Source organism: Phoca vitulina, unplaced genomic scaffold (assembly GCF_004348235.1).
Source record: "Phoca vitulina isolate PV1807 unplaced genomic scaffold, GSC_HSeal_1.0 scaffold1, whole genome shotgun sequence".
Taxonomy (NCBI): domain Eukaryota; kingdom Metazoa; phylum Chordata; class Mammalia; order Carnivora; family Phocidae; genus Phoca; species Phoca vitulina.
The window spans coordinates 65,452,383-65,472,906 of record NW_022589704.1 but is presented as its reverse complement, the minus strand read 5'-3'; the positions used below and the strand labels follow the sequence as shown (position 1 = coordinate 65,472,906).

Sequence of the window (20,524 nt, the reverse complement as noted above, 5' to 3'; positions counted from 1 at the left end):
CTTTCTTTCTTTCTTTCTTTCTTTCTTTCTTTCTTTCTTTCTTTCTTCTTTCTTTCTTTTTCTTTCTTTTTCTTCCTTTCTTTTCTTTTCTTTCTTTCTTTTTCTTTCTTTCTTTTCTTTTCTTTCTTTCTCACTTGTTCCTGTGTTTTATTCAAGTCAAAGATTCTGCTACAACTGTCTCTCTCCAAAGGCTTATTGTCTGTCAAACCACATACATCCTCATTTTATTCTTCATTCTCCTTATTGAGGGAGCAACTTCCTAGAAATGAGATTGATGACACCTTGGTGCGAGATGGTAATTTGATTTACTCTTAGAAGTTAAATAGAGTAGTTGTGAATGCGAGGTTTTATTTTAGGTGAAGGACAGTGGTCTGACTGACAGCCAGCCCTGGGAAAACCAAGGAAGCAAAGGTTTGGAAGACTGGGGCTTTGCCAGGCAGGGGCATTTACAGGAAGAACACTTAAACCTTGGGATGGGGATTGATATGCATCAGGAACCAGAGGTAAGGTTCCTGAAGGGGAAACTGAAATCTAAGCAGAGTCTCAGGGCAACTTTTAACGTTGTTTCTTCTTTAGAAAGAGTCATTGCCTTGGATTCCATGACATGATCAGGCCAGGGATTCCATGACATGGTAAGACTTTCGGTGTAAAAGCCTACTTCCTCCAGTAGTCCATGAAAATGTTTAAGTTAGATAAAGTGAGGAATTCGGGATGTGGGATAAGCTTGGTACAGGGAACTCATTTCAGTTCTGGATGGAGGGGCTGTAAATCATGTCCCCAGACTTGCCAGGCAGTGTGGTAAATGACATTTTCAGAAGCATGGCATTCTAAAATTCAGGCTCCCTTTAACATCTAGTTTATTCCTCTTCCTCCCCTATGTCCTTTGCATAGACATCAACATACTTTAATTCATTATTTCTTTTATGCTTTAAGATTTAATAATTTTTTTGTGAATTATCTAAAGGAATAACATTTCCTTACTTCTATTCTTCAAGAAAATAACCCATTGTATGGGGCATAAAGGTCTTTAAGTTAGCATTAGAAATGAATAATAAAGTTGAGATTTAGATTTGGGTCTCCTGAATTATAAATTATGGTCTATTATTATGTTTTGGGTATTTGTAATCTTTGCATTAAATAAATCTTTCCATAAATTATTTATTATATTATCAGATAACTGTATACCCTTTATGTAAATTTTATTTTTATATGAAATTATGTGAAAACTCAAACTTATGTCCAATGCTCTGTTAAGAGTAGATAACTAGGAGAGTATGCATTGAATAAATAAGGGACTAATGAGTCAGAAGCTAGAAAATTAGATGCAAAACAAGTAACAAAATGGGAGGTCTGAATAGGTCAGAAAAAACTATTTTGTCCTGAATCTGAGTGATGGGATGGAATTAAGAAAGCGAATAAAGAAAAAAGCAGTTTTTATTTTAAACCTTTTGTGTGGGGATCATGTATTTTTTTGAAAATGTCACGAACACGATCATTTCTAGGAAGTTAGGGAACCCATGAGTCCTAATTTAAGACCCTTTGAGAAAAGAGACTCCCAGTGATAGAGGACAAGGGCAGTTTTAGAAGTTTTGATCAGAGGATCCAGGCATTAAGGACATAGTTTATGGTGGGGGCTCTCTGAGAATTGAGACAACTTGAATTTGAGGGTTTGCACTTGCTTCCCAGAAGAAAGAAAATCTTCAAGGGGCAGAGTTGCTTGGAGGCCTGCAGTGATGTTAGTTATGTGAAGGCAGCCAGGGAAATCTATTAAGATTTGCTAAAGTGAATGGTTAGATGCTTACAAATGTCTGATAAGCCACAAATTTCTTCTAATGTAGAAAAAGTAGATTTTTAAAAATCTCTAATTTCCTGAATTAAAATATTATATTTCACATATTTCATCTTGGAGTAAAGATATAAGAAAAGAAAAAGGAAGTGGACCAAAAGTCTAAGATAGATAAATTCTTTAGTCTTTTGGCAATAGTGGCATACTTGGTGGGAGAGCCTAGTAAACTTTGATGCATATAATACTGTAGGGTTTGCAAATGATTCTGCTAGTGATTTTGTCTTTTATTCTTCTCAACACAAGCCCTACACTCAAATCCTGGTTTTCTGACTTGAAGCACATGCCTTTTGCTGTAAGGTTAAAATGCTTGGAAATGGTGATGGCGGTGGGTTTGGGCACAGTTAAGAGGTCATTGTGTATTTATTATCATTAATTTATAAACCAGAAAATGCCTGTTCGCAATAAAGAAATTTGTATTTTAAGCTTAGACTAATATATCTATTTCCAAAGAAAATCCTGTCTTGTTTCTTAAAGAGCTGTTATCTTCATTAGGAGTTGTTGAATATCAAATTAGCTTTGTTTCTTGACTTTGGCAGAATAAGAGGTTATACTTATGCTTACTATATTTGTGCCAGGGTGTATTTTGAAAGCTGAAAATGCTTTTGATATGCCTAATATCTTGTTTTGCTAGTTAAATAAAATATGGTTATATTTTCTAGATAGTAAACATGTTAAAAATGATCCATATTCCTAAAATTCCTTATCAGAGTTTTAAATGTTTCATGTCACTTTTTATTATTTTAGCTTAAAATGCATATTCCACCTTATTTTGCATTTGTCACTCATTCATTTGTTCATTTGCAAGTATTTACTAAGTACCTAATATATGGCAGGTGTTCTTCTAGGCATTAGATGCAACACTGAACAAAACAAAGTTCCTGCTTTCATGTAGTTACATTCATATATCTATGTGTGTTTGAGAGGAGAAAGATGAGAAAAATAAACCATATGTCAGCTAGTGATAAGAGCTTTTAAGAAAAATAAAGCTGTGTAAAAAGAGAAGAATGGCAATGTACTATTTTAGATCAGAGAAGTCCTCTCTAAAAAGATACCATCTGAGTAGAGATCGGAAGGAAGGGAGAGACTGAGACATGGAAATCTAGGGGAACGTTAAGTGTAAAGAGAATAGCAAATGTGAAGGCCAAGTATAAAGATAGAAGTACAACTGGTGTGTTCAGCAAGGAGAATCAGCAAGGAGTCCAGAATGATGGGGTGAAGTGGGGAAGGCAGGGTGTAGTAGGATATGAGGTCAGTGAGAGTGGAGGGCAGGGGCTGCAGTTGTAGGCCATGATGAGGACACCAAAGTCACTCTGAATGAGATGCAGAGTGATGGCTGAAGGATTTCCAGCAGAAGAATATCATAACCCAATTCACATTTTATAAATACCACTCTGGCTGCTGTGTGGAGATTAGACTGCGTGGAGGGAAAGTTTGGGAGCAGAATTGATTGGGGACCTCCTGCCATAATGAAGGCAAGGGACGCTGGTGGTTTGGACTATGGTAGAAACAATGAGGGTGGCAAAATGGCATCGAACTTAGATGTGTTTTGCAGAAGAGCTGATAGGATTTTCTGAGCAATTGAATTAGATTTGAATGGTTTTTTTTTATATATTTTTAAAGATTTTATTTATTTATTTGACAGAGAGAGACGTAGCGAGAGAGGGAACACAAACAAGGGAGTGGGGGAGGGGAGAAGCAGGCTTCCCGTCGAGCAGGGAGCCCGATGCGGGGCTCGATCCCAGGACCCTGGGATCATGACCTGAGCCGAAGGCAGACGCTTAACAAGTGAGCCACCCAGGCGCCCCTTGAATGTGTTTTTGAGATGGCTGTTAGACAGTCAGTGGAGGAGCTGAGTACTTGGATAGAAATACAGATCTGGAGTTCAGGAAAGGGTAGGGCTGGAGATAAAACTTTGGGAGACATCAGTATTTAGATGGTATTTAAAATCATAATAAAGACTGCGACACTCCAAATCACACGACTAGTGCGGACTGCCTGTCATTCACAGAGTGGGAAAATGAAAAACAGCTTTTGGTATCAGAAAACCTGGATTCAGACCCCACCTCTGAGATTTACCTATTGCTCTATGACCTTGGGCCAAGGTATTACAACTGTTTTGAATCTCAGTTTCTCCATCTATAAAATTGGAATCAAATTTTATACATTAATAATAATAAAATGTATAAGTACCTGGCATCATGAGTAGCACCTAGTAGGTACTTGATAAGTGGTTGCTATGATAGCTGTTGTTGGTTGTAGTAGCTACAATTCTAGCAGCAGCTGCTGCAAGATTAGTAAAGGAAAACTCTCATATTGTTAAGGAATTCCACAAAGAATTCTGTATAAATCACTGCTTTCTTCCGGCTTCACATTGTGAAGAAAATGTTTATATGGCACCAGAGTTTGGAGCTGTCAGTGACTAAAACACAATGTGATTGTGCAACCTTCTCATTTTGCAGACGATTTAATTAAGTCCCAGACGTGTTTACTCCCTTTCTAAGGCTACATTTTGTATCAATGGCAGAGCTAAAACTTCAGACCAGGTCTTCTCATTCTCAGCCCCGTGCTCTTTGCATTTTCCACCCAACAGACGAAAACTCTCAGATACAATGTACTAGGTGCATTGCCAATATCGCTGTCTGTATGCGTTCTAAAGGTTATTTTCAGGGGCTTCAACTTACTATTCATTAAAAAAAAGTAGGCTTTTTAGTTCATCCCAAAATTATATGGTATCCATGTAGAAATAAAAAAAAAGTTACGGTTTTCCCTGCAAAGAAGTATGTAGGCCTGTAGGAGAGGAAGGGGAGCAACTTACAATTTCCATGTCCCTTGCTTTTAATGCTCAGAAGTCATCATGCATTATCACATAGTTAGGAAGATGGTTAATCATAGAATGAAACAACTCCAGAGTTAAAAGTATATAGGTGACATTTAGTTAGTATTTCTGCTAGCTTAGAAATGTGCACTGATATGTAGAAAGAGGCCTATCCTACTCTGCTTTGAATTTTCCATTTTTATGTTAAGAAAACAAAACAAAACAAAACTCTAACATTAAACTGTTTTCTCCCTCTAGTTTAGAGTTAAAAATTCCTCTGCAGCGTCTCTGGATATCCTAGAACATTACAAAGTCCCTGAACAGATTTACAAACAATGACTTTCCCTTCTTTAAGAATAATAAAGAAATGCCCTACATTTTATATTCAATAAGCAAATGATTAATAGTAATAAAAATAACTATATCCTCTAAGGAAAGCATTAGTACTGTATTTACATAAGAAAACTGAACATCCAAGAATTAAGCAACTTGCTGAAGCCCATGTGGTTGGTAAAGGATACATCTAGTCTGTCCTTCAGTGCTTTAAATTAATTTTTTTTTTTTTTTTTTTGGTGCTTTAAATTTAAAGCTCACATTGCTCCATCCTATCTACATGGAGCTAGGGGTAGGCATGCCAGTATTTTAAATATTCAGGTTCCATGTCAAAGAGTACATAAACCATATTCAGTATAAACTTGAAGTTTCTTTTCATCATATACACACAGAAAATATTTTAGATTTGCCAACTGGCAGAATCAATCAAAGGTTAACACATTTTACCTGGTATAAATAAATTAATAGATTAAAAGGATCATTTTTTCCAGAAATTATTTAAGGTTAGTCTGCCTCTATTATATTTTATATACCAAGGCTCTTAAGGAAATATTGTTCTTAAGGATACATTGTTCTTTTGAAAAATATATTTTGTTGAAGTCTTGGCCTATATGTTTAGAAAATAATGTAGGATTTACATGTTTTATTACTAGTTCTTGCCCCTTAAAATCTGCCTTGATGTGAAGTTTCTATACTTTTTCAAGGTGTGGTATCACCAAAACAAAATCCATACCTACTTTTTTTTTTATATCTGTATATTTATTATGATTATCTGAAGCTATAAAAAGTCACTCACTAAATTCCAGGAATTTTAAAAGTATGTGACTGATAAAATTAATCCACAGTGATTTTTAAAAATTGATGAATTCTGATACACACTCTAGTTAGAGATACCTATTAAATCAAAAGCAGAAAACCTAACTCTGGTTATCTTTTATTTGTTTTAAAAGCAAAATAGTTTTATTTGCTTTCCTTTTCTGAGTGTCTGTCAGGATCTTTAAATTAGTGTATTTTTTTATAATTAAAAGGATAGTTGTGCAATGTGGAAAACTCCTGTTTGAGCATAAATGCTTTATTAATTGTGACTTATGGGACAATAATCACTCTTTCTATTGTTTAATAATATTGAAATTTATATTTTACTTCATTACATATAATTAAAATCTACCATTATAAAGAGTAAATATTTTTTAAGGGCCATAAAACCATGGGTCAGATCATTATGTGACAAAATCCCAGGAGGCTATTAATTTCCACCTATGTTTGCCTTCTGCACACTCTTTCAAAAAACAAAGTGTAGAAACTTGTGTACTCAGTATACATGAAGACAAATTTCATGCTGTATTTTTAGACCATATCATATCAATACATCATCAAAAATCATTAAAAAGGAAACATGTTATTCCATTTGGTAATAAATGAGTTGCAAAATTTATTTCATTCAATAGTCAACTGACTGTGCAAAATGGCCAGGATTTAGTGGTGAACACTGCAGACATGGTGTCTGCCCCCACGAAGTTGACAGTCTAGTAGAAGAAAAGATTGGCATTAAAATTAGTCATTGGAAGAATAATATAAGATGCTATGGGGATATATAGCTGGTAGACCTAAACAGGTGAGATACTATGGTAAATAACTTTCTACTAGAAATCTTTTTCAAAATAAGTACTAAAGAACAAGTATGAGTTGGCTATAGTGTAGTAGAGAGCATTTCCAGGGAGAAGAGGTGGCATTTACAAAGACCCTTATTTGAGCAAGAGAATATTTCATTAGATGACCTAAAACAATTATAGTATCATGGGAGAGTGCAATTAAGAGTAAAGAAAAAAAAAAAAAACAACTAAAGAATGCAAAACTAGAGGAGTAGACGGGTCAGACCTTCTGGAATCTAGACATTTGATCATTATTCTAAGAATAGTGGAAAACTATTGAAATCATCTGAATTACATTTACACAGGTCATTTTAGCACAGTATGCAGAATATATTGAAAAGAACTAAACATGGATTCAGAAAAACCAGTTTGGAGGAAACTGCAATAATCTAAGTTATACTTGGTGGCACTGGACTATGTAGTGATGTAGGGATGTAAAAGTGCACTGAATCCAGTGACAGCAGATAGAATTGACAGTATTTGGTGCTAAATTGGATGTAGAGGTTTAGGGAGAGAGAAAAATCCAGGATTGCTTCTAGGTTCCTGGCTAGATCATGGGACATTTTATAAGATACAGAGATGTCAAAGGAGCAGTATGGGTGGGGGGAAGGGGAGGGTAAGATGAAAAGATTTTTACTTCAGTTTTAGTACTCAAAATCTTTTAAATGATTTTGAAGTATCAGTGAGATACGTAGTACAGATGCCATTTGAACACTTCACTGTGTAGAGTTCAGAAGAGGCGTCTAACTTGGAGAGAAGTAGTTGAGATGGTGGGTACATAAATGACATGTGAACCTATGTTTGTTGATGAACTCTAACTAGGATGAATATAGCAGGAGAGGGGGAAAATGGCTGAGATAGCCTATCTCCTTTTCCAAAGGGAATTGCAACATTTCAAAGGATGCAAAGAAATTGTTGCATCCTCTGGTTAGAGAATTAGGATTTCAATAAAGGGAAGGGAAGAAAACTTAATGAAAGAGGGAAGAATTTTCCTTGCTGAATACTACTGAGAGAGCAAGTCAAATAAGAACAAAATTGCCCTTTTGTTTAATGACAAAATAGAAGAGTCTGACATCTTTAGAAAGAAAAGCTAGTAAGCTGAGGATGTGCTGGATACATGAGGGAGAGAAAAGATAAACGGCTCTTTCAAGAAGTTTGGCTGTGAAATGGAGAAAAGTTAGGGCTGTAAGTACTTTAAGAGGATTCGGGATTATAAGAAAGTGTGCCTTCTCCCAAGACAAGAGAGGCTTAAGCAAGTTTATATTGATAGGAACCTCCCAATAGGATGGGAGATAATAAAGATAAAAGAAAAATGAGGTAAGAGATTTCTGAAGTATTCTGGAAAGAAGGTGTCCGGAGTATGAGTGGGGGCATTGAAGACTTTCCCCATTGAAACAGGAAGGAAGGAAGAAAGGGTAGGTCCAGAAGTCTCCAGAGAAGTTTATCAGCTTGGGGGTGGGAAATAGAGATCTGGCAGTCTGATGCTATCTATTCTCTCAGGGAAGTAGGAAATAAGGACATCAGCTTCAGGTGGGGAAGGAAGGAGGAAGAGGATTAGAGGTCAGAGGAGACTGGAGAATGTTTGAAATTGTCTTTGCAGAGGGTAGGAGATGGAGTTAAGTGAGAAATATGGGGCTGTGTAGAGTATTGGCCATGTTCAGAACCATGAATTTAGAATGGTGTCAATCTGCCAAAAAGAGTTGTTTTGTCCTGTAGGACCTAGCAAACTAGCAGACACAGAAGATCTAGTTTTATATACTAATAGCAAATCATCTTACATTTTATCTTACTTTTTGTTTATTTCTAGCAATTAAGGAAAAATAGCTGTTTCTTCTTTGAAATGGTGTTTTTCTTAAAGTGTTCTCTAGGTTCTAGTGCCCTCACATGGCTGATCCACATCATTCACTTAGGACTTTTTTTTTTTTTTTTTATGTGGATGCATTTGAACAAGCTGAGAATTAAGCAAGTGCCTTATATCACTGCTAGTAAAAACGAAAAATGAATTATGGCTTTGACTAACGGCAGTTGTAGGTGCAAAGAAACTTCCATTATAGATTAATGCAACATTGGCTACTCACTGTCCTATTTTACTGTACTTAAAATCATGTTACTATTTTGTTATGTGCAAGTAATGTGAAAACTTACAATAAAAATTAAGACTAAGAAGGGTTATGAACAGCGTCTACTCAATTTCTGGGATTTTTATCATTGTGTCTAAGTTTACATTGATAAAGTTTGTCGTTTTACATAATTGCAACTGAATCTTTCTTGTGCTTTTTCTTAACTATGAAAGTCATTTTAATTATGTGACTACCGAATATTTTATCAGTTTTTGTTGTTGTTTTTTCAATATAAAGGAAAATGAAGGACATTGGCTGTATCTACAAAGGCAAAATGGGTACCGTGACCCAAACCAAATGTTTGTTATAAGGAATGTTCTCTATGATTCAGGAAGTTAGGAAGGCAATTTATTGAGCATCGATTCTTTACCAGGCACATTAAGTATAGGAGCTTTTGTGTATTTTAACTAATTTGATCCTCACAGCAATCCCGTGAAATCATTATTTTTTCTCACTTTTATAGTGAATTGAACCAAGTCTTAGGTACATTAATAAGTAATTTGGCCACAGTCACAAACCCAAGAAATGCCATCACTAATACCAGCCATCTTTTCTTACTATTCAAAATTTTATGAGCAGTTACTGTATATTATACACTCCACGCAGAAAGGATCATATTAAAAACATTCTTCCAGAATGATCCTTAGAATGGAATTATTCTTTTGTTGAATTTTTATCATAGTTTATAGACATGCTGAACTTGCAGTTCAGTTGTTGAGGTAAATCTGTCATTTATCATATTTTATTTTTTTATTAAAAAGGCATTTTATTATAAATACATTTCAGTTGTAGCAGTAAAATACATTTTGTGTTACCATGAATCTTTTAAGACAAAATAACTTTCACTGAGACAATGATCGCAATGTAAGAAGTATAGACCCCGCACCACCCCCCCCACCATGGAAAAGTTGTTCGAAGGAACCGAAGTGGCTAAAGTAATTACGAAACCAGGTTAAAAAAAAAAAAAAAAAAGACCAAAAAAGAAGAAAATAAAGACCCTGGATTGACTTTGGGGTTATTTTATGGTACAAAGTCATTTTTACTTTGAAGGATAAACTCTTTAGGTATTAGAACCTCTCAGATGAGGTATCATTCACTGCGACGAAAAAAATGACCGTTATAGTTTTGCCAGAAATTAAGATTATTAGGTGGCTCAAACTGGGCCTGAAGAGGTGGAGACAGACCATCTCAGTTTTATAAAGCCTCCCTTGCCAAAATAAGACCCCGTATGGATTTGCTAAGTAACTGATTGTATGAAGTTAGCTGGACAAGCTTAGATAAGAACTGTTATTTTTGAAGCATTAAAAAAAAACCACACCCACATCTCTCACTAATAACAGGACCCATTCCAAAATCAAAACCCATTACCGTTATGATTTAGAGGAGAGGTATTTTCATCACCATATTTACCTAGGATACAAGTACTACATATAACCAGTACCTTCATGGGTTCCAAAGAATCATGTCAGATGACGGGCACAGAAAAAGCGGATACAGTACAGTGTCCTATACATGGATTGACAGGAAGCAGGCATGGTCTGGATCTATGGAAATCCAAGACCCTTCCTCTGGATGGGAGGGGAGGACTGAGAAACATTCTCAGGTGGAACCCACACATTGGGACTTCAACCTGTGAGCCACTGAAAGACAGAGAGAGGTCTTTGTATACAAGGCATGGTGCAAAGCCAAATGTAAATCACGCGAAGCTCCCTGTGGGTTGGAAATGGACAAAGGAACCTGTAACGAACATGGAGACAATCCCCGCGGAAGGGTAATCAAGGCTTTCAAGGAGGAAGTGCTGTGTTTGAAGAATTCCAAAGCTGTGCATTCTCTGATGCTTATCATGGGTACTTCTACACCTAAGTCATTCTAGAATCTATTGCCTTCAAAATTAAATCTGTCATTTAAAAAACTTAAATTGATAAATTATTTACCAATGAACCCATCTCTTTATATTTAATTACTAAGAAACATCTCAAATGGCCTCAAAAAAGTTGAGGGCTTGGCCTGAGATGGCCTAAATATGTGGTTGTTGAATTACAGAAATGGAAAAGATGAACTCAAGAATAAAATAATAAAGGCATAAAAATTCTAAGCTTCATGGTGTAAAGGCATGGTGGGGCATAAGAGTGAGATTTTTTCATTGAATTTTGTCTTCCTTGACAATACTCTTCTACTTTATTCAATGTGCTCATTATGTGCACTATTCTCACCAACTGTGTATTTATGACCATGAGTAACCCTCCAGACTGGACAAAAAATGTGGAGTAAGTAGAAAATAAAAAGATATTTTTCAATATTGTCACCCCTTATATTTCCAAATTTACTATCTTGAGACCCTATCACTTTCTTTAGCAGATCATACTAGCTACTCTAAACCAGAAAAGTTTAAACAATGACTCAGGATCATTTCAATGACTAATTTCCCATAGGACAAAGCTTGTAGTGGCTCATTCATTAGCTCAAATTACTGCACTTGTTTGACTGCCAATATTTGTAGCCCTTAATCTTCCTTGTGAGTCTCAAACTCTTTTGAATATTATCAGTGATTACTAATATGCAATGATAAAAGTTACACCTAGTTTGTATGTTCTTTTTCTCATGGCTATCACCTTTTTTTTTTTTTTTTAAAGATGTATTTATTTATTTTAGAGAGCAGAAGAGAGTGGGGAGGGGCAGAGGGAGAGAGAATCCTCAAGCAGACTTCCCACTGAGCACAGAGCCTGATGAGGGGCTCGATCTCACAACTCTGAGATCATGACCTGAGCCGAAATCAAGAGCTTAACCAACTGAGCCACCCAAGTGCCCCGGCTATCACCTTTCTGTTTTATTAGATATTTCATGGCTCTTAATGATACATATTTTATTAAACACAATGCTTCATTAATTTGGAGGTTAATACCTATTTTGCTTAAATCAGACTGACAGCCAGTGTATTTCAGGTAATATCATCACATAGAACCATATTATTTGGGCCTTCGTTAGTTAATGTAGCAAATACAGTACTTATTTACTTACAGTCAATGAGAATGTCTTTCAGAATGTAATGTTTCTTTTGCCTTAAACTCTTCCTAAGCTTACATCATAGGGAGACTAGTACAGTCCCATATGGAAGCTTCTAATTTTTGTTTGTTAAGTTTCCTTTAAGACATCTACATGTCAATTACCTACTAGATCTTTAATGTGGACTTGGCTATTTCCTCTCAGGTACACCTTTACAGGAATTTATACTTTTGAATCGCTTATAAAAATACTTGCAAGGGGCTTTTGTTTAGAAGATTTCACATTCCTGCGGGATCCATGGAATTGGTTGGATTTCACAGTCATTACTTTTGCGTAAGTATCTTCATACGTTTTCCATCCTGGAATAATAAATCACTGGTGGGAGCCTATGCTGTATTTCTCCTCAGTGGCTTCCCTTGACAGATCAAGCATTTTCCTTAGTTATCATGTGAGCTTAGAATACTTTTCTTCTAATCAAATGATGCACTTTGGAGAAATTAGGAATCTAATAGTAAATTGTATAATTTTGGATTCAATTAGCACTGTAAAGTAGTAAAATAAAGTTTCCCAAGTATCTAGACGATGGTTGAAGACAATGCCATTTTTCTCTTAATTGGGAAATCTGATGGCAATGCTCATTGAAGTTGAAAAGGTCTTGATGAAAGACCAACATAGACTTAGATTTCCCTAAATTCTGAATAACTCTGATTTAATTCTACAGGTATGTAACAGAATTTGTAAACCTAGGCAATGTTTCAGCTCTTCGAACTTTCAGAGTCTTGAGAGCTTTGAAAACTATTTCTGTAATTCCAGGTAAGAAGAAACTGGTATAAGGTGGTAGGCCCCTTATATCTCCAACTGTTTCTTGTGTTTTGTTATTGTGTTGTGTGTGAACTCCCTATTACAGATATGTGACAGAGTTTGTGGACCTGGGCAATGTCTCAGCGTTGAGAACATTCAGAGTTCTCCGAGCACTGAAAACAATTTCAGTCATTCCAGGTGAGAGCTAGGTTAAACACCGAGGCTGACTTTACTGCATTGGGGCTACAATTACAGTTTTTGTGCATAAGCCTTTTGCTTGTCACACTTCGCAAAGAAATATGTAAAAAAGCAAGAATCAGGACATCATATTTTGGATGGGTTTGATTCTTTGCTTTTACTTCTTGCTTTCTTTAAAACTGTTCTAAATCAGCCTTTGAGTTTAACAGGTCTTTGCATGAGGCATTTGCAGTAACAGGCTACATGGTTTGCATCCTGTAACATCAAGCTTTCCGCATAGAAGCTAAACTGTGAGGCGTTCAGACTGATGCAAATTTGGCCATTTAGGTCGAAAACTGGTGATGTTCTTATCTGCAGATAAATGAAGGAGCAAGAGATAGCATGAGTGCTGCATGGAGCTCAGTTTTCAGATGTCTTCCTTTTTTAACCCGTATTCAAGCTTGCAGAATTCACAAATATATAACCGCATAATCCATTGACTCCAAGATTTGTTACTACTCTATTCACATAGATTTTTCTAAAATCAGTAAGAGGTTAGGGAGTAAGACATCTGCAAATAAAAGCAAAATATTTACACAAGGTTGATGTTTAAGCATGAATAACAAAATCATTTCTTTTGCTCTAAGGAGTATTTGGAAATACACTTTTGGTTCATTTCCATTCACAGTTTTCTAACAAACATACAAGTTCTGCTTTCATTCATTTTCACCAGCTACGGGCTTTTCATGAAAATGTTATTCAATCACAAACATTAAACTAATATTGTTGGCATTCTGCATGACATCTTTATTTTCCAGGACAAGCTCATGATGTTTTTGTCGAAAATGTAGCTGTTAATAGTATATTGACATTCCTCCCTCTGATTTTATTCGTAGGCCTGAAGACCATTGTGGGGGCCCTGATCCAGTCGGTGAAGAAGCTCTCTGATGTAATGATTCTGACTGTGTTCTGTCTGAGCGTGTTTGCACTAATAGGACTACAGCTGTTTATGGGCAACCTGCGGAATAAATGTTTGCAATGGCCCCCTGATAATTCTTCCTTTGAAATAAACATCACTTCCTTCTTTAATAACTCATTGGATGGGAACGGTACCACTTTCAATAGGACAGTGAGCATGTTTAACTGGGATGAATATATTGAGGATAAAAGTAAGATATACTCTTTTAACCATTAAGTTGTTTAGTCCTTTAGTTAAAAAAAATACGTATAGTGGAAATTGTCTCAATTTTAATGTGAACTAAATGATTTAACCAATTTAAGATAACACAAATGATACAGAAGTCAAATGATATTTATGATATGATAATGATATTTTACTCCTTTCTATCTATCAATCAGTATGATAAAAGTTATCATTTGAAAATGTGTTATCTTTTCCTAAACCAATGTTGAAAGCAATACCATTTTATTTGGTATTTGGTAAGCATTGATCAGGAAGGAGTTTTCAGTCATGTAGTAAATAAATCAGTAGTTTGAACTATTCGGTGTATTATGCTGAATTGCGTTGTTAAGAAGACTGTGGAAAAATAACTTGGCCTTATTTGGTTGACTCATTATATGTATTGAGTGCATATGATATATCTGGAAATAGAGAAATCATTCACCAAGATGGAAATCTACATTTGTGTACTCATCAGAAAGTTAAGCAACCCCAATCCAGCCATTCACTTATTGATGATGGGAAAGTGTAAACTCAAACCTAACCTCTGTTATTGTAATTTATCCTTTTGGTGTCAGTCATTGTTTTAGAGTTGTTTATCAGTATAGTTTGATTTTATTTAGGAATAGACATCAGAATAAACTCATGATGCCATATACTTCAGTATAATTTCTTACCATTGAAGCCAGCCTCTCTGTCATTTGGATGTTCAAGTCCCTCCCTCTGCATGTGCAATTAGCTAGCCAACACCCATTGGTCTTTTGATTATCAATATTCTACTGGGACACTTACTCTAAGGTATTCTTCATGGTTTTTAGAACCATATGAAATTTTATCCCTTCTCAAATTATATTCATGTTTTAAGAGTTAGTATTCTTATGAAGATTTCTATAACAGAGATTAAGATGCATTGGATAAATAGTTTTTTTTAAAAAATTCATTATTTATGGGGTTTCCTACTTATTAATAACAGCACAGTAACAATATTTGCACATAAATATTTTCTCTATTTCTGATTATTTCCTTCAGATAAATTTCTGTTAGTAGAATTTGGTTGTGGGGGGGAGTGTCAAAGGGTATAACCAGATTAAGGCTATGGAGATAGAGTGTCAGATTTCTCTCAAGAGAGATCATACCGCTATATACTTCCTACAGAACTGGTCATCTTACTGAACTCTCCCCAATATTGACTATTACCGTATTTTAAAATCTTTTGGTAGAAAGAAAAGTGTATTGTTCCTTAATTATTATTGCAGTAGAATTTTTAAACTATGTTTATTAGTATCAATAACAAGTTATATATTTTATATAATGTGAATTATCTGTTGATTTTTTTACCCATTATTTCATCAAGTGATAGTAAATTTTGGAGAATTCATATGAATTCTTTAATTTATCAAGCATGTTAACATTTTGTCCTTTTCTGGCAAATATATTTAGCTTGTTTTTCATCTTATTGCTTGTTTTTGATGCTTAAGTGATTTTCATATTTAGGCAATATAGTCATCAAATTTGTTTTCATTTTTCTCTAAGTTTAGAAAATGCTTCTTGATTCGGAGATCATAAAAATATTCCCTTAGATATTGTATATATAAAGGAACCACCTATATATCCTACATAAAAACACTTATATATTCTTTGTATTATATTAATAGACTTAGTTTTTAAATCTTCAATCTTTAAAAATCTAGAAATTTTTTTTGGCATATATTGTGAGGTAAGGATCTAAAACTTTTTGCAAAATTACAGCCCAGATTTCCTTGCATAATATATTAGGAGATTCCTTCAATACAGGCTTTAAAGTAGTCCTAAAAACAATTACAATAATTTTTTATGGGGCATATGTATGTGTTTTAATGTTTGTGTGTTTTAGTATGTGAATATGTATGTTTATGAATGTATATTTTTTGAGATCATCTTTGCAACTTATTGAAGTTATATATAAGGTTTCCCTAAGAATAGAAATTAGATATACTTAGAAAATTATATATGTTCAAAGAAACAAATTTATCCTGTTCCTTTGAAATACAGTAATCAAGCGAAAATCCAAAACACAATACTTATTTAGAGCATCATAGAAAGGAAAAACCTAACCCCACTTTTCACAGGAAATTAAGTTAAAACTGGTAGGAAAAAAATGTCTGAATCTATTTTGAGTCCATGCAAAAAAGTACTTATAAAGTAAAATTTTACTTGCATGGAAGCAATTTGAAGCAACAAGGCTTCCCTTTCTCTCACTTTTTGTGCCAAACAGCCTTAATTTGGCAACTCTTTTTTTGAACTATCCCAAGCAATTTGAGTTTATATTTGCAATAAATGCTGATAAGAGAATGTTATAATAGTTATTCCTTCCCCCAAAAAATTCTTTTTAAAACAGATTTTCTAAGCATTTGTTTAATCAAAAATTTTATATTTTGATATTTGTTTAGTATTCAGTTATTATTAAAATATTTTCATTTTAGCCATATACATATTTATTACTTTATCCATTTCATTTTAGTTGAAAAAAATTATGAGGTTTATTACCTGAACACAATGGCTGAAGTGTTTTGAGGGCCTTTTTAATGATTCTTTCTATTCCTCACTCTTTAAATAGGTCACTTTTATTTTTTGGAAGGGCAAAATGATGCTCTGCTTTGTGGCAACAGCTCAGATGCAGGGTAAGTGATGTTTCGTATTGAGTTTCAGTCCACACTGCTCCATCGGCCCCAATAACTTGCCACCTCCCACCTACCCAGCCCTCCCTCACTCCTCATTCAAAGCCCTCCATAAATTCCACTTCACGCTGATTCTCAAAATAGCTGAAATAAGTGTGGATTCTCACCTCCTTCACACACTCATATGCGGCAATTATTTTTCCATACTAGGTCACAGCTAATCTTCCAAATTAGTTCAATGGAAAATAGAGAAGCAGTACATATGTATTAGAAGATTAAGTTAATGGAATTCATAAGCATGTACTTTTGTAAGTGTGATATTTTATACATGCTAATGTGGTCTCCATGACTTCAAATGTAAGATCTCTGGAGATAATGTCGGTATCTGAGTCATGGTGAGTGTATGTCAAGCATATTAGAGCACAAGCTGGGAAGTTTGCATGGATTCAAGCCTGACTACCGAATAACACTCCCTCCCCTTGCCTTAGTTTCCTCCAGTGATAAATGGGTATAATAATAGAGTTGCTGTGAGGATTAAATGGATTAGCGAATATGTAGCTATTACAGCATTCAATAAGTGCTTTTGATTATTATGATTGACACGTGAACTTTGTTATTAAGAAGTATTGCACTTGGAGCTAAAGCCTATGAAAATTCAGAGAAATAATTACCTTTCCCTGTTTGGCAAGAATTTAGAACCATAGAAGAAGTTTAGTGTTCTTCAATGGAAGATGATATTGTGGACATACCTGTAGCAAAATTTCCAATGGTAACAGACTTTTCATTTGGCTCATATGATAAATATTGTGCTGCCTTTTCCTCCAAGTCCCAGTGATAAGTAGAACAGACTAATTTTAATTCCTTGTCTGTACCATACTAAATGCTTTACATAGACTATCTTATTTAACACTTGTATATGTAAGGCAGGTTCTGTTATTAATCCTTTCTTACATATGAGGTGCCCGAAGATTAGCAAAGTTAGGAAACTTACTCAAGATCATGCATCTCAGAAGTGTCAGGCACAATGCTGGGGCCAGATTTGGCTTGATCATTAAAGTCATAACTATGAAATCTTTATGCAGAGACATTCCCTCCTCTCCATGTGCCGCCATCCATCCTTCCTTCACCCCTCTTCTCTACTGCCATACTCACACACTCTGCATCTAGATATCTTCAGTGAAAATCAATTTTTTCCCTGTAGACTTATTCTTCTGTTCATTCTGCAAGTCCCAGGAGATATTAATCATGATATGATTGCTTTTATATGGAGACATGATAAATATAATGACAAGAAATCTGTTTTCCCTACTGTCATATAAAGGAGACATTGGCATCTATAAAAACAGGGAAGTCACCCAGCAGACTTGCAGTACTGACTGTTTCTTTTAATCTAATTACAGCCAGTGTCCAGAAGGATACATCTGTGTGAAGGCTGGTAGAAACCCCAACTATGGCTATACAAGCTTTGACACCTTTAGTTGGGCCTTCTTGTCCTTATTTCGTCTCATGACTCAAGACTTCTGGGAAAACCTTTACCAATTGGTGAGAACAGATAAAAGGATTCTTCTGGGAAGCATGAAATACTGAAATCAAGGGAATTGCTGTAAGATACTGTATTACTTGGAGTGTGAACTTTTAGCGTCTATATAAAATTTAATAAAATATCTCTTACATTTTTACAGACACTACGTGCTGCTGGGAAAACATATATGATATTTTTTGTGCTGGTAATTTTCTTGGGCTCATTCTACCTTATAAATTTAATCCTGGCTGTGGTGGCCATGGCCTATGAGGAACAAAATCAGGCAACTCTTGAGGAAGCTGAACAGAAAGAAGCTGAATTTCAACAGATGCTTGAACAGTTAAAAAAGCAACAAGAAGAAGCTCAGGTATCGTTAGCAAGAGCATAGAGCTCTTGTGTTTGTTGATCTCAGTCCTCTGACCGCACTGGTGAGGTCAGTGACATTTACCACGCGAAATCGGCAGTGGGTAAAAGTCACATTTGAAACATGTCATATGTGTTTGGTATTAGGAGCCGTTAGATTTTTAGATTATTTTTTATGTTGATGATTACTGTCAATGCTGATGGCATCAAAACATCGAGAATTATAATTGCTTTATTGACTTTTTTTTTTCTCCCTTGTGACTCATTTACTCAGGCTCACAAAATATTTAGACCTGTATGCCCCCAATGAAGTATTTCCTTAATTTTCTGGGGAAGAGGAATTTGTTATAGTTGCTTCTTCATTAGTGTCAGTAGAGGAGGGAAAGGTCAGAAAACCAGAGTCAAACTGAGAAGATATTTCCTAGAATCTGGAAAAGCAAAGACCTATTTAATATTTATTTTTTTATTTGAAGGGTATTTAAAAGCAAGTTTACAGGTTGCATAAGAAAAACCCTGGTGTGTAAATGTAGTAAATCACTACATTCTCTGCCTCCTACCCTATAAAAAATAATTTAATTTGGATTTGATAAGACTTCAGAATAAGGCAAGAATTGCTCTAATTGTATTTGCTTGACTTAATGGCATTAACTAATCCAAGTGCTTATTTTTGGCTTCTCTTGGATCTTGACTACAATTCCCATTTAATACTGAGTATCCTAAATATTTAATAAAGGTCAGATAAAATATACTGGAGTAACAGCAACAAGATAGGATACTATACCTTTCCCAAAACTGTACTCTTATAATTTAGAAATTCATTCAGATGCCACGATCTGGGATTCCTATATACATATATATATATTATATATGTATATAATATATATATAAAATATATATATAAAATATATATGATCTATGATATGTTTTTGTTGTACATTTCTTAGTGAGATACTCCACTTAAGTGAGAGGCAGAAGTTTATCAAAATAAAATACTTGGCTGAATTAAGTTCAATAATTTAGATTGGCACTAAAAATTATTGTCAAGTGGATGTGTGATGGATCAGGTTAAAATAGGAAACCTTTAATTCTTAAATTCTTTCCTTCTTCATATAGTGGTTAAGTCATAGAAAAATTTATTATGATATTTGAATGTCTTGCTCATATTGTTGAATAATTAGAGAGCATAGTGAGAGGCCAGAGCTTTAAAGTTCGCATCAAAGTCACACGTATCATCTTCCACATGTCTTTTGAATTTAATTCTTTAATTGGTTTAATGACAATGCACGGTTTTCTGAAATATGGACCGGGATGGAGAATTGTTTTTCAAGATTGTATTCATGACATTGAAGACAGATGAAGTAGTAAACAGCGAGAGAGTTTTTCAAGGTTTGTGTGCAACTGCCATTTGCTGTCTCCGCTTCCAGGCCGCGGCTGCAGCCGCATCTGCTGAATCAAGAGAGTTCAGCGGTGCCGGCGGGATCGGAGTTTTCTCAGAGAGTTCTTCAGTAGCATCAAAGTTGAGCTCCAAGAGTGAAAAAGAGCTGAAAAACAGAAGGAAGAAAAAGAAGCAGAAAGAGCAGTCTGGAGAAGAAGAGAAGGAAGATGCGGTCCGCAAATCCGAATCAGAAGACAGCATAAGAAGAAAAGGTTTCCGTTTTTCCTTAGAAGGAAGCAGGTTGACATATGAAAAGAGGTTCTCTTCTCCACATCAGGTGAAGATATTATTAGCTTACATAAATTGCGTTTTCATAACAGACCACTTTTTAAAGATATGCCAGAATTTGGTAGAAATAAAACCGCCTTCTCCCTGGATGGCACAGTACTTTCAGAAATGTAATGATCATTAAGTGTTGTGTTTATCACCTCAGAGACTTTGTGAGTTTTGCAACTTTTTGAAATCCCAAGAAAGCATTTTTAGAGCATAGACCCCACTGAGCTTGGGAAGGTTTATGGTTTTGAGGTTTTGTGGAAGACTCAAACATCTTGGGGCAATTTTCCACTTGAGAAATTATCAGCAGATGGTTCCCATCCCTCTTTAGCTACACTACTGTGCCG

At 35.1% G+C, this 20,524-nt stretch overlaps 1 protein-coding gene across 8 annotated transcripts in view; it reads left to right on the top strand.

Annotated features, from left to right (window-relative positions):
• LOC116635195 (sodium channel protein type 2 subunit alpha) overlaps positions 1-20,524 on the top strand; it is a 137,981-nt gene that overhangs the window by 56,083 nt on the left and 61,374 nt on the right. For 7 of the 8 annotated variants that reach the window (XM_032409151.1, XM_032409156.1, XM_032409168.1 and 4 more), the window contains 8 exons: positions 10,944-11,033; positions 11,974-12,102; positions 12,677-12,768; positions 13,644-13,916; positions 16,524-16,587; positions 17,985-18,126; positions 18,267-18,473; positions 19,894-20,181. In XM_032409151.1, the coding sequence (XP_032265042.1) occupies positions 10,944-11,033; positions 11,974-12,102; positions 12,677-12,768; positions 13,644-13,916; positions 16,524-16,587; positions 17,985-18,126; positions 18,267-18,473; positions 19,894-20,181 (1,285 nt within the window). Of the gene's footprint in view, positions 1-10,943; positions 11,034-11,973; positions 12,103-12,490; positions 12,583-12,676; positions 12,769-13,643; positions 13,917-16,523; positions 16,588-17,984; positions 18,127-18,266; positions 18,474-19,893; positions 20,182-20,524 lie in introns of all 8 variants that reach the window. The other variant, XM_032409173.1, reaches the window with a different exon arrangement.